We start from the raw sequence: 15487 nt of genomic DNA, 5'->3' as shown, positions 1-15487 counted from the left end.
TACTACCTGGTATATATATTTTTTTCTTGCAGTCAATATTAAGTCCAGATTTGTTACTTTTCTTGCAAACCACAACGACTTAATAAAATGTGTTCCCTCCACCCCCATCCAAAATGTCAAGACTGATGGTGATCACAACTATTTCATCAACATATGAAAAAAAGAGGTTTTAAGGAAAACCTTCAAAAGGTTCTAATTTGTTACTCTCTATTTTTAGGTTTATGACGCACTAGAATGCACCAAAGAGCTTTATATATTTCTTTTTTTTTTCGGGCGGGGGGAGTAGCCGCACCCCCCCCCCCCCCCCCCCCCCCAAAAATCCTGTACCGCCACGTGACACTCACACAGTGACACTCACAGTGTGCACAGCTAATTATCAGTCGTTCGGCAGTCAGTCACGTAACAATAACATATAAACACATGTCCTTCTGGACTCAACTATTAACGAGGTCAAGATGATATTATTTTTACCGTTTGTTCTGGAAATATAATGGCGGATGGCGGTATGCGAGTTTGGCGGTAAAACGGATGCATTAGCGGGGTAGGAAATCCGTTCTGAATAAATTCATGGCGATAAGCGAGTTTGGCGGTATAACGGGTGGCGGTATAACGGGTGGCAATATAACGGGGTTTTACTGTAAATTTGTAATTTAGAGATCCAGCCGCGCGATATCTGTCATAATTTAAAATACACCTAATATGTTTTAATTAGATGGGTACAAATCAAACATCTTGTCATATTTGAAACGCAGATATCTTTAATTCAAATACAGATACACAGTTCAATAGGAAGTTACTATATCTTTATTTAGAATAGATCGAAATGTCTTATTCCAGATACTAAATTTAAAGATATCTGTATTTTAAATAAAGATATCTGTATTTTAAATAAAGATATCTGTATTTTAAATAAAGATATCTGTATTTTAAAATAAATATGTCTGTAATCTGATTATAGTTATATATATTGTCAGAGTCTATATTCTCTCTCAGTTTAATAGATATAGAGAAGTTTGTAATTTGACAGATTATAAATGACAAAAAGGGAGATATATCTATCTCTCTTTTAATTCAGACAGCTGCATGTACATTTTGTATTTGCCAAAACCCCAAGCTGTGTGTTGGGAAATTGTACATTTGTGGTAAATGTTAGTATGCTTGGTGAAAATTTTGCTCTTCCTCAAAGTATTTTATTTGTAGAATGTTTATTTTTATTGGTTCTTTTATAAGACGTTAGTAAAAAAAAAAACTAACCGATGGTAAAAATGCCTAAACATAGTTATTTCCCCTTGTTATTTCCGGATCATATATCGAATGTTGATTCGTTGTTTATATACATGACAGGTGCGAGCGACCGGATATTGTTGAGCGACCTCAATATCCATTAGTGGATGGACGAAGAAGAGACTTTTTGACGATTTATACAATGGATAGACCAATTAGATATCAAGTTGTAAGTATATACAGGTCTTTGATGGCGTCTGTGATCCATATAAACAGATATCTGATGTTGGAGACACCGCGTAAGCCGTTTCAGTAACCAAATCGTCAGTCGTTTTGTCGCAGCTGTCGCGAACACGATCAGCTGTCAGCCATGTTGTTGGTTTTGTATACAAAATATCATTTGGTCATCAGTTGTCAAGATGTCTATATATGGTATGAGCCAATTTATATTAAGGACACAAGGTTGAGATGGAATCTTGTGAAAATAAAACATAAATACTTGTGACACTGCCTGGCGAACTCGAGTAAGCGCTAGTAATAGAAATCATAGAGAGCATCCCACTTGTGCATATTACTTCCTATGATACATTGTAGTTAAGTAATACTTCATGCAGACACTGGTTATATAGTCTATAGCTATTTCAGATAGTTCGAACATGTCAAATGAAGAAGGTAAAAATGTTTTTTTTTCCGGCAAATTCCATTGAAAGCTTACAGTAATTGGCACCACAAAAATAATAGGCCAAAAGACTGATCAACAGACACATTATATTAGCAGGTTGTATACATTGCAGTTCAGCTATGACCAGCTTACCCATGGCTAGCTCAACTGGGAAACTATGACACAAGTATTCCACAAACTGTGCATATGATACATAACAACCATATTAAAATTATTGGATTATTAGTTAACCGATATGCGAATTACAGTCACAATGTCTACCTTTTTCATTAACGACATATTCTAGTTTTTATGACCAACTTCATCATCATACTCTGAGTATATATTATGTATTTTAGAACTTTTAAGGTGTATATGCAATTTTATGATACTAAAGTGTGTGCATGGGGCAGTGCAACCAGAAGGAAGTCGCGAAAGATAAATTCCAGTTATGGGAAAACGCCACCATACATCACAGAAGTCAAACCAGACTTATATTGATGTCATTCAGTGATTCAGTGACAGACAAATCATAATTATATGCCTCAGATTTTAGTATTTAGTTATTACTATATATTCATTGTTTAAAAATACACCGTGCACGAGACAGCTATTTATAACCTGTGATCAGTACAAGCTGATGTCATGCTCTGTGGTAAACTAAGAAATTATCCATGTATGTATTGTCAAACATAGTGTTAACAAATCATTTTGATTTTTTGATAACAACAGACATCTCTTAATTATTGGCAAACAAGGTTTTACATGTAAATGTTGCGCCCTCACACTAGGTAGGGCAGGCCATGTGAGGTATTGCGGTAAAGTTGGAAAGATTGACCACCTGGTCATGGTGAGTGATCTGGATTAGCATTCATGTCCAGTCAAAACAATCCACAGGTGTCCCAACTAGCGACTGGTAATTTTGAAGATCTCAAACAAGTTTGTTAGATATTTAATAATGGACTGTGTTTGCCTTTCTAATTTAAAGGCCGACTTGTGATGTTGTGACCTAATTCTTTACTAATATATACTGAAGTATAGGTATATGGTTACAGTTACACTTTCGTTAATACAACATGTTATGTAGACTGTGTTTTCAGTTTATTAAACAGGCCATTTTTTACGAAATAATAAGCCTATATTCAATAGTTTTTGATTCAAATAAAACATAATTATACCCCCGCAACGAAGTTAGGGGGGGGTATACTGGAATCAGGTTGTCTGTCTGTCCGTCCGTCCGCCTGTAGACACATTTTGTCCGGACAACTCCTCCTAAACCGATGGGCCGATTCAAAAGAAACTTCACACAAATATTAATGATCATTTGTAGATGTGCATACCACTTTCTTTTTCTCAAAATTATGGTTGCTATGGCAACTGGTCACTATAAATAGGTTTTCCGATAAGAACCATAACTTTAAGTTTGTCCGGACAACTCCTCCTAAACCAAAGGCCCAATTTCAATGAAACTTCAAACAAATATAGAGGACCATGTGTAGATGTGCATGCCCCTTTCTTTTTCTCAAAATTATAGTCGCTATGGCAACTGGTCACTATATTACTGGGTTATCTTAGTTAGCCTCTAATTAAAAGTTCCAATTCACCATTGACTCGTGCAGATTGCGGGGGTATTAGTCAGCCATCCTGGCGACAGTTCTAGTTATATAAACATATATATACATACTCTCAGTATACAGGTTTCAGGTAGTCTAACTTTTTGTCTTACTTGTTGTGAAATGTATATACTGGTTTGGATACAGTATATTTGCATCTTATTAAACTCATCGCTGAGATTTTTGCCGATATCGTCTCTGATAGTTTGAACTCACACCTATTTTCTGAAACATAATTTCATTTCTTTCGAATAGATTCATCAATATTTATTTTTGTTCAAATTGACCGGAGGGTTACAGTATTCTAATCTGTACAAGTAGACAATATTTGTGAACACAAATTTACAAGGATGTAAAAATACAATAATTCTGCTGCCACTGTTATAATCAGTGTCCAGTTTGATTTCTGAGGTAAAGATTAATTAGCTGCAATAGCATAGATATGTTTGAGTGATACTTGAAGTTCTAATATGTGTATTATTTCCAGTTGACGAGCGAGGAAGATGATGTACCTGCTCAACCTCTAGCTGTTGCTATGGTGCTGCCCCCAGTGGAACAACCACCAGCGCCACCTAGTGAGGAACCTGGTATGTGAACTAATATCATATTGTTGGGGCCTTCAAAGTTGAACATGGCATGTAATAATTGATGAAGTATAGAAGTAATGAATGAGATTTGAAGAAAAGCTACTGTAATGTATAGGTTTCTAGCTCTTCGTCTGTCTTGCACATATAAATGCAAACCAAATTTTGTCAGTGCTCTTGCGGCTTCCTCTTCAAAAAGACCATGACTGTTTACAGGGCAATAAACCTGACAAACACCAGCAGTTGGTAATTTGTTTATTGTCAATCAATAAGTCCACCCCCTATTTTGAGGCAAATTTGAAGAGTGGCTCCCTGGCCTGGGTAGATAATATGATAAATATATTTAATATTGTTTTGATGGTTTATTTTATCAGAACACATGTATGGCACAAAGCTTCCGACTTATGATGAGGCCACAACTTTACCTACTTATGAGGAGGCAGAGAGATCAAAGGCTGCAGAGGCTGAGCGACAACAGGATGTGGAGGGACAGAACCAGGAGGTAGATATATCAGTAAATATTGGCCAGAAAAAATAATCCTTTGTCCTGATTACAATATATAGGCCCTTGGATATTAAATTCTGTAATGTTTTCCTATTCTTAAACGAATTAAAGTAATGAGTTTCCTTGACTTAAGGAATGTTGATGAAGCTGTCCCTGTATGTTGATGAAGCTGTCCCTATGAAGCTGTCCCTGAATGTGTTGATGAAGCTGTCCCTGTATGTTGATGAAGCTGTCCCTGAATGTTGATGAAGTTGTCCCTGAATGTTGATGAAGCTGTCCCTGTATGTGTTGATGAAGCTGTCCCTGAATGTTGATGAAGTTGTCCCTGAATGTTGATGAAGCTGTCCCTGAATGTGTTGATGAAGCTGCCCCTGTATGTTGATGAAGCTGTCCCTGAATGTTGATGAATCTGTCCCTGAAAGTGTTGATGAAGCTGTCCCTGAATGTTGATGAAGCTGTCCCTGAAAGTGTTGATGAATCTGTCCCTGAATGTTGATGAAGCTGTCCCTATGAAGCTGTCCCTGAATGTGTTGATGAAGCTGTCCCTGTATGTTGATGAAGCTGCCCCTGAAAGTGTTGATGAAGCTGTCCCTGAATGTTAATGAAGCTGTCCCTGAATGTTGATGAATCTGTCCCGAATGTTGATGTAGCTGTCCCTGAAAGTGTTGATGAATCTGTCCCTGAATGTTGATGAAGCTGTCCCTGAAAGTGTTGATGAATCTGTCCCTGTATGTTGATGAAGCTGTCCCTGAATGTGTTGATGAAGCTGTCCCTGTATGTTGATGAAGCTGTCCCTATGAAGCTGTCCCTGAATGTGTTGATGAAGCTGTCCCTGAATGTGTTGATGAAGCTGTCCCTGAATATTGATGAAGCTGTCCCTGAATGTGTTGATGAAGCTGTCCCTGTATGTTGATGAAGCTGTCCCTGTATGTTGATGAATCTGTTCCTGTATGTTGATGAAGCTGTCCCTGTATGTTGATGAAGCTGTCCCTGAATGTTGATGAAGCTGTCCCTGAATGTTGATGAAGCTGTCCCTGAATGTTGATGAATCTGTCCCTGAATGTTGATGAAGCTGTCCCTGAAAGTGTTGATGAAGCTGTCCCTGTATGTTGATGAAGCTGTCGCTGTATGTTGATGAAGCTGTCCCTGAATGTTGATGAAGCTGTCCCTGAATGTTGATGAAGCTGTCCCTGAACGTTGATGAAGCTGTCCCTGGTTGCCACATTGTCTGAAAACCTTCATATAACCTAAGCTGTTGTAAGTTTTGAAAGCCATGTTGTAAGCATCTATTTACACAATTATATGTCGATATGTTTCAGGATATGGAACACAGCAGACATATGCTTAGAGTAACTTCCCTTGGAACAGATGGCATGTTTCTTTGCGCGTTTGTTGGTAAGAACTAGAAACCTGACAGAAATATCTAAATATTAAACTTATCTTAAGCACAAAACCACAACATTAGTTTCACTAAAAACCCACCAGTATATATGATTTCAATTGCTGATTGACTAATAAGGATTTTTATATATGTGTCTGTTAACTTTTTTTTGTCTTCGGTATCGACTTTTATATATCAACCAGTCTCTTTGAAACTCTGTAGGCTTTATAATCATTACATTGAGATGTGTTTCACTTTGCCTGAGCTGCATTTTGATTCAACAAGTTTTGAAAGAGTTATTGCCCTTTATTTATTTCAGTATTTTCTTCTGTATCACCTTTCAATTTTAGACTGATCACTTCAAAGGTTGGTAGGCTTTATAAATAAATCATTACACATAGTTCATGAGATTTTTGGAAGTATTTTGGTTGATAATTTCTATATTTTATACTTTTTGACACAGGGACTTTGGTAATGGACATATATTGTTCTGCACTGTGATACTCTCGTGAAATGATTGTTATATTTTGAATGATTGTATTTCAGTTGCATTCTTTTTTAATTGGATTGGATTCCTATTCTCCATCTGTGTGTTCACCACCATTGCTGGGCGATGTGGTGCCCTCTCGGGACTTGGTCTGTCCATCGTCAAGTGGGTGGCCATTGTGAAGGTAACCTATTAAAACGCTTAGTATTCTACACCTTCAAAGTAAAAAAAAAACCGACTTTGTATGAAAGTTAACACCGTCATATTGAGTCAGAATATCAACCTAGAGCTATAGAATCCAGTAATGATAGATACTGCATGCATTGTATTCGGAGATAACATGCCATTATGTTGTAGATAGACTTGGGCTTAATCTACTTTCACTTTCACTTTCGAAATTGTTTGACCCATGGGACTTATCCTGTAATAATAAATAAATGGAAGATCTAGTGTTTGGGGATCAAATCATGGAATTGGAGAATTTTGATTTATGGATAAAAATATGGGAGCAAGAGACATGTGAATATGAATCGGACAAATTGAACAAGAAAAACACAATCGGTTGACTATGGATGGGCTTCTAACAAAGGCATTTGATTATTGCCTCAACTTTCACATATTCATTACACTTTATGAATATAGTTAAATAATTCATGTGAAAAGCATTAATAAACTGGTTGCATATTCATCTGCTGTTTGAAAACTTGTCCAAATAAATGTTGAACTTGTGTAGGGGTAGGGGAGAGTAGACTGGCTATTACATCACTGCTTGACATCAGAATTGGCTACATGTGTGCCCCCATCCCCTACAGGCTGTGGATTCTCTCAGATTTCTTTCTTCTATTTGGGAACATTGAAGAATCCTGGAATAAGGCCTGCTATATCTCATTGTATGTGATAGGAGGAGGCAACTGAAAATGGCCTGCAAAATATGGGACATTTTCTTTAGCATCTTCTACTTTGTTGAAGAGTAAGGCCTGCTATATCTGACTGCATGTGATAGTAAGAGGTAGCAATTAGTTGGCTTCCTTGAAAATTTCGTTTGTGTTATTTCTTTGAGAGACATTGAAGATCTATTGACTTCATTGTAACATTTTGTGTTTTGAAAAATTCATTCTGTCTTTCTGTGCCTTATTTTCTCTGTTGGATGAATCAGGCTTTTGTAGTGTCATTTTCAACCCCTAAATGAGTCATATTTGGACTGTGACAAGAACATCAACCCTTTTTTTTTTTACTTTTCAGCAAAACGACTGGGCTTCTGGTTATGCAGAGAGCGACTCCTGGATATGGTGGCTTCTTATACTCTGTGGTATGTAGACTAATCTATTCTAAGCGATTCCTGTACTGAATAAGAAAATCAAAAGGGGTGCACTTTTTGTGATAATCTTATTTTGTGATATTCTTGCTTGATTATGATTGCACCTGGTCCAATGGTAGTTAAGTCATATGATTTCATATTTAGCCCACCATCATCAGATGGTGGGCTATTCAAATCGCCCTGCGTCCGTGGTCCGTCGTCCGTCCGTCCCTCCGTCCGTCCGTCCGTCCGTCCCTCCGTCCGTCCCTCCGTCCGTCCGTAAACAATTCTTGTTATCGCTAATCCTCAGAAAGTACTGAAGGGATCTTTCTCAAATTTCATATGTAGGTTCCCCTTGGTGCCTAGTTATGCATATTGCATTTTGAGACCAATCGGAAAACAACATGGCCGACAGGCAGCCATCTTGGATTTTGACAATTGAAGTTTGTTATCGCTATTTCTCAGAAAGTACTGAAGGGATCTTTCTCAAATTTCATATGTAGGTTCCCCTTGGTGCCTAGTTATGCATATTGCATTTTGAGACCAATCGGAAAACAACATGGCCGACAGGCAGCCATCTTGGATTTTGACAATTGAAGTTTGTTATCGCTATTTCTCAGAAAATAATGAAGGGATCTTTCTCAAATTTCATATGTAGGTTCCTCTTGGTGCCTAGTTATGCATATTGCATTTTGAGACCAATCAGAAAACAACATGGCCGACAGGCAGCCATCTTGGATTTTGACAATTGAAGTTTGTTATCGCTATTTCTCAGAAAGTACTGAAGGGATCTCTCTCAAATTTCATATTTAGGTTCCACTTGGTGCCTAGTTATGCATATTGCATTTTGAGACCAATCGGAAAACAACATGGCCGACAGGCAGCCATCTTGGATTTTGACAATTGAAGATTGTTATCGCTATTTCTCAGAAAGTACTGAAGGGATCTTTCTCAAATTTCATATGTAGGTTCCCCTTGGTGCTTAGTTATGCATATTGCATTTTGAGACCAATCGGAAAACAACATGGCCGACAGGCAGCCATCTTGGATTTTGACAATTGAAGTTTGTTATCGCTATTTCTCAGAAAGTACTGAAGGGATCTTTCTCAAATTTCATATGTAGGTTCCTCTTGGTGCCTTGTTATGCATATTGTATTTTGAGACCAATCGGAAAACAACATGGCCGACAGGCAGCCATCTTGGATTTTGACAATTGAAGTTTGTTATCGCTATTTCTCAGAAAGTGATGAAGGGATCTTTCTCAAATTTCATATGTAGGTTCCTCTTGTTGCCTAGTTATGCATTTTGCATTTTGAGACCAATCGGAAAACAACCTGGCCGACAGGCAGCCATCTTGGATTTTGACAATTGAAGTTTGTTATCGCTATTTCTCAGAAAATAACGAAGGGATCTTTCTCAAATTTCATACATACGTTCCCCTCAGTGCCTTGTTATGCATACTGCATTTTGAGACCAATCAGAAAACAACATGGCTGACAGGTAGCCATCTTGGATATTGACAATTGAAGTTTGTTATCGCTATTTCTCAGAAAATACTGAAGAGATCTTTCTCAAATTTCATATGTAGGTTCCCCTTGGTGCCTAGCATTTTGGGACCGATTGGAAAACAACATGGCCGACAGGCAGCCATCTTGGATTTTGACCATTGAAGTTTGTTATCGCTATTTCTGAGAAAGTACTAACGGGATCTTTCTCAAATTTCATATGTAGGTTCCCCTTGGTGCCTAGTTATGCATATTGCGTTTTGAGACCAATCAGAAAACAACATGGCTGACAGGCAGCCATCTTGGATTTTGACAATTTAAGTTTGTTATCACTATTTCTGAGAAAGTACTGAAGGGATCTTTCTCAAATTTCATAAGTAGGTTCCCCTTGGTCCCTTGTATTGCATTTTTGGACCAGTCTGTCCTGAAAACAACCTGGCAAACAAACAGCCATTATCGTTAAATCTCAAATTTCTTATATAGCTTGGATTCCCTTGTTTGAAAAGTACTGGAGGGATGTCTCAATTTGCACAGATTAGTAAAATGAAAGGAAAAGTAGAGAAAAGATCAATCCGACATGGAACCTATGAAGATCATTCAATGGTGGGCGCCAAGATCCCTCTGGGATCTCTTGTTCATATATTTCGGTCTAAATTCAGATTTGTGAAATCTTCAAAGTCACGGGGTTTGCAGCATTATTTTTAAGAGTATGGACCGCAAAGATGTATCATTCATTGCCCAACTGTTAATTTGACAGAAATGTTCTAAAATTCTGTGTGGTTGGAAATTTCTGTCAAGGAACCCAAGCATCTGCATCTGGTTAGTATTCATTGAAAAAAATATTGGCTTCTACTCCTACTATATCAACAAGGTGTAAGCTCTAACACAAAGTTGGGAAGTTATGGGTAGGCTTTGATTCACTTTGAATGATAGTTCCATTTCACTAAAATATCAAATACACACAAACAGTAAATTACCTTGGTTTAGAATCCTTACATGCATGTTATTCTTTTTTTGTGTGACAATCATTAAAGATGAGAAAATGGACAAAAAGCGGTTGTGATAGCCCATGATGCATCAACTGTGGAACGTAAGAAGGCTATGTATTTCCGAGGAGTTTTGAAATGGGCGATCTGATTGGTCGACAACTCTGTAAACAATGTTAACTTTAAAATTAATTGTCTACCAATCACACTTTCCATTCTTCAAGCCTTACACATCGTTGACAAAGTAGGAGTAAAGTCTAATTTTGTTTCTGTAAATACTTAACCAGATACAGAGCCCTGTGGTCAAGGTGATCTTGGCATGGTATGTTGAACTGGAACTGCATCCATGGCTAGTTTAATATCTGCAATTCATATAGTAAAACATTTAAGTTTCTTTGTTGGTGTCTTTCGGTCAAGTTGTAACATTAATCTCTTGTATCTTTACAGGGTTCATGATCTTCCTGAGAGGTGCAATACATTACGCTAAGATCAAGTACGAGTGGAATCGTCTAGCTCACAACATTCGCTCCCAGTATTTCTTTACACTGTGAGTTGATGCGTCTCGCTGGACGAATCGATCCTGGATACTTTGATCAGAGGTGGTGAAAGATTAATATTGGAACTCTGGGTGAATCCATATTACCTTGATGCGAATCCATATTACCTTTATGGGAATCAATATTAACCTTGATGGTATAATTTAATCGTGAATTAATTTTTTTTCATCATATTCATTGTATATGGAACCAGCAAGAATGCCATTAGTGAGGAATTGATTTATTTTGATGCTGACAACGGCAAGACGTCTGTTGCCATAGTAAATATATTGTATCAGTTTTGCTGCAACTTCAGACGAAATCTTTTCCCGGATTCAAGTTTTCAGCTTTTTGATAAGTAGCCATGTGGAAAAAATATGTAGGGTGTGTGCCAAACATGACCTGACTGCCATGTGTATCTGGTAACGATGTATTCAGTCTTGAAAAGTAAATAAATTTTAGTGAATGTGAAAAAGTTTTGCACACACCATAGTAAAATTTTCTTCAATATTTTATTTCCCAATGAATTGTTGAGTAAGGGTTCTACAACTCGTCGGAGTTAAAAAGAACATGCGACTCTTCCAAGGTTGTATTTGGTTTCTATTATTTAGTTTTTGTGAATTTTTTACATAAAACTTAAAGAAGATAATGGAAACAGTTCATCTGTGGTAACTATATATTCTGTAAATCCATAAAAAAATGTCACAATACATAAAAACTTCAGGTGATGATGGAGTACCATTAATTAAGAAATTTGCAATGTAGACTATTTTATCTAGCTTTGATGAAATACATGGTAGTGCATGTTTATACAATGTAGTACATGTCAGGTTTGGACAAAATTGAATGTTCTGGTGTTATTAATGAATACTTTCAATACACAGATCTCAAAGTCGTCCCCACACATGTATTATATTGTATGAAATAATGTATAGACTGCATTATATTTGATGCACTCCTTTTTATACATATTTAAATGTTGTTGTGCTGCCCAAAGTCACTTGCAGAATACAAATCCTCTTTGTACCATGTAATTTAATATTATTATATGATCTTTTGACATTTTGTAATTCATAATTCATTTCTTGGATTGGTTCGATGGTTCCTTAGCTTGCCAGCTTTTTTTTTTCGTTGGGATGCAGGCATGTTAGTTTCATAAATTCTCTAGTTGAACGTCTTGTAGATTTTTGCAAAACCAAACGACACGCCCCTCCCAAGTCTTTGGAAAAATAATTAACATTACTTCCATCCACTCTAGACTTCAATTATCACATTCAGTGGTTGCTGGTTAACTTTGATTAATATTTTTATGATTTCTTTGCTGTTTCTGGCCTACTGTAAGAGTGTAAAGGTTGTAATTAAATTTAAATACTGGTTAATAAACAGTAAAGCTGTGAATTATGCTTGAGTATATCAAATATATGCATGGGTCAGACAATCAAAGATTTCCTAAAATCAAATTTTTTAACGTCAAGCATCTTTAATAAGTTCCTCAAGGCAACTCATTGTGTATATAGGAAACTAAGCACTTTTGTCAGCGTCCGTTTTAAAAATATTGACCACAAAATTCTTCTTCACTTTCTTTGTTCGTGTTAATCAGTGATGAAATTTTGTTGTGCTTTGTGTCATCCGAATGTGACATTTCAGCATCTCTGGTGCTTTATCTTGGACTGCTTTCTCATAACCTGGTTGAAGCAATGCAGATGGCACAATACTACTGCAGGATAATATTTATTTAACATGTTTTTTTACAAACGTGCATGTACCCAACTACAGTACCATGATGAATAGAGCTCAAATTGCACAGTTTTGAAGTTATCCATCATTTATATGTTTAATTATAAAACATAACAAACTGAGAAAGTTTATTTTTTTCTTCTTCAAAAATACTGAATATTTTACCATTTGCTGGGATATTTGAATTAACAGACCTTGTTTTACATATAAATTTTGAAAACTAGTGACATTTGGCCTTATTGTTTCGCACAGGCATATCTGTACAGGTTTCCAGTGTTCGGAGGCTCAGTCCTGAACTGTACCTGTTGCTATTAATTCCGATTCCAATGTTTCGACCGCCTATGTGAAAGCAGTCTCACATACAATATTGTGCCTGTGTATGATTGGTTGTCTTCCAGCTGGGTCAGTCTGTACCTCGTTTGCTTACCATTATGGTAACCCATATTTCTCGACCTTCTGTAGCAAAAACAGTCTTCACTCTTTTACTAGACTCTCTTAAGTTGATTATATGTTCAGAATGGTACACCAAAAGTTTGATATTCTCAATGATATAAGTACAGGGTTATTTGTTAGTATTCTTAATTTTGGTCATTTTTTGGCATGGTTGGGTTTTTGATTTATGAAATCTGACGGACCAAGTGATTCTGTTTTAATTTTCTGCAAACCTTGACAAAGACTTAACAAGTCCTGTATTAACATAGGCAAGTCGAATAAGATTGCAGTTATCGCTTAATGTGTTAAATTTAGAGATAAAATGGTTTGTCCAAGTAAAGAGAGCTGAAGTGATAGCAAGTCTCAACATCGTAGCTCATTTACATATTATAAATGTATATTTATATTTAACAAGTTACTTGGCAAGTCTTGGGAAATTTTTATTTACTGCAAAATCATAATGCTCAATTATACAAAGTCATTAATTATACAGGACAGTTTTGGTACCAATTTTTTGGGGGGTAAATGTATAATTTTGTATATTTTTTTTTTAGAAGATTAATAGATGTATCTTTCATGCACACAAAATCTTTGACTTATAAATTAATTAAGATTTAGAATGATAACATGAACTAAATTAAGATTCGGAATAATGAAATAAAGGTTTAGAATGAATAAGCTGGAAGTTTTTAAATTCAATTTTATGAATTAATGATTTTAGTCCTAGGTATATCTACAGAGTTATAATGGTCCTTTATAGATTTGTCTTTCATTATGTGATGTATTGTCAGAAATGTGTAACTATATTTATCTAGTGATACAGATACTTACTGTGAGTTTATATAGAAGTTTCCATCTTATTTCTATGTTGATATACTCCCAGTAGTCTGTAGCGACAAGATCTTCCAGAGTATGGAAATTAAAAATAAATTGATTTTATCATCACAGGTATGGTTTCTTGTCTTTGTTATAGATCAACTAGCTTTGGAATCTGATGGTTAAGTTCTCAATTCTGGACACCTGTATTAACCAGACTAACTAGATCATCCTAGTCTGTATACATTTCTATGTAAACAGAACCTGTATAAGCTGTACACCTGTATAAACCAGAGAATCTATAATTTGAACACCTGTAAACCAGACCAACTAGATCAAACTCGGTCTGTATAAAGTTCTATGTAAATAAAACCTGTATAATCTGGACACCTGTATAAACCAGATCTCTAGGTTCTACTGTATACATTTCTATGTAACCCTGTATAATCTGAACCCCTGTATAAACCAGAGAACCTGTGTAATCTGAAAACCTGTATCAACCATACTTACTAGATCAAACTATGTATATATTTCTATGTAAATAGAACCTGTATAATCTGGATACCTGTATAAACCTGATCTCATGGTCCCACTGTTTACATTTCTATGTAACCCTGTATAATCTGGATACCTGTATAACCAGACAACTAGGTCCTACTGTATACATTTCTATGTAACCCTGTATAATCTGGATACCTGTATAAACCTGATCTCATGGTCCCACTGTTTACATTTCTATGTAACCCTGTATAATCTGGATACCTGTATAAACCAGACAACTAGGACCTACTGTATACATTTCTATGTAACCCTGTATAATCTGGATACCTGTATAAACCTGATCTCATGGTCCCACTGTTTACATTTCTATGTAACCCTGTATAATCTGGATACCTGTATAAACCAGACAACTAGGTCCTACTGTATAAATTTCTATGTAACCCTGTATAATCTGGACACCTGTATAAACCAGATCTCTAGGTCCCACAATACATTTCTATGTAACCCTGTATAATCTGGAAACCTATAAAAACCAGATTTTAGATCATTCTGTATACATTTCTATGTAACCCTGTATAATCTGGACACCTGCATAAACCAGACAGCTAGGTCCTATTGTATACATTTCTATGTAACCCTGTATAATCTGGACACCTGTATAAACCAGACAACTAGGTCCCACTGTATACATTTCTATGTAACCCTGTATAATCTGGACATCTGTATAAACCAGACATCTAGGTCCCACTGTATACATTTCTATGTAACAACCAGACAACTAGGTCCCACTGTATACATTTCTATGTAACCCTGTATAAACTGGGCACCTGTATAAACCAGACAACTAGGTCCTACTGTATACATTTCTATGTAACCCTGTATAATCTGGACACCTGTATAAACCAGACAACTAGGTCCCACTGTATACATTTCTATGTAACAACCAGACAACTAGGTCCCACTGTATACATTTCTATGTAACAACCAGACAACTAGGTCCCACTGTATACATTTCTATGTAACAACCAGACAACTAGGTCCTACTGTATACATTCCTATGTAACCCTGTATTATCTGGACACCTGTATAAACCAGACATCTAGGTCCCACTGTATACATTTCTATGTAACAACCAGACAACTAGGTCCCACTGTATACATTTCTATGTAACCCTGTATAATCTGGACACCTGTATAAACCAGGCAACTAGGTCCCACTGTAT

At 36.4% G+C, this 15487-nt stretch overlaps 1 protein-coding gene across 1 annotated transcript; it reads left to right on the top strand.

The window, feature by feature from the left end:
• Positions 1 to 1327: 1327 nt before the first annotated feature.
• LOC117329791 (NEDD4 family-interacting protein 2-like) lies at positions 1328 to 13895 on the top strand. Its single transcript, XM_033887933.1, has 7 exons — positions 1328 to 1453; positions 3986 to 4085; positions 4457 to 4584; positions 5907 to 5982; positions 6515 to 6639; positions 7698 to 7764; positions 10691 to 13895. The coding sequence occupies exons 1-7, from the start codon at positions 1427 to 1429 to the stop codon at positions 10792 to 10794; spliced, it is 627 nt and encodes a 208-aa protein (XP_033743824.1). The 5' UTR covers positions 1328 to 1426; the 3' UTR covers positions 10795 to 13895.
• Positions 13896 to 15487: the final 1592 nt, after the last annotated feature.

Source organism: Pecten maximus, chromosome 6 (assembly GCF_902652985.1).
Source record: "Pecten maximus chromosome 6, xPecMax1.1, whole genome shotgun sequence".
Classification (NCBI taxonomy): Eukaryota; Metazoa; Mollusca; class Bivalvia; order Pectinida; family Pectinidae; genus Pecten; species Pecten maximus.
This window is presented reverse-complemented; position numbering and strand designations above follow the sequence as displayed.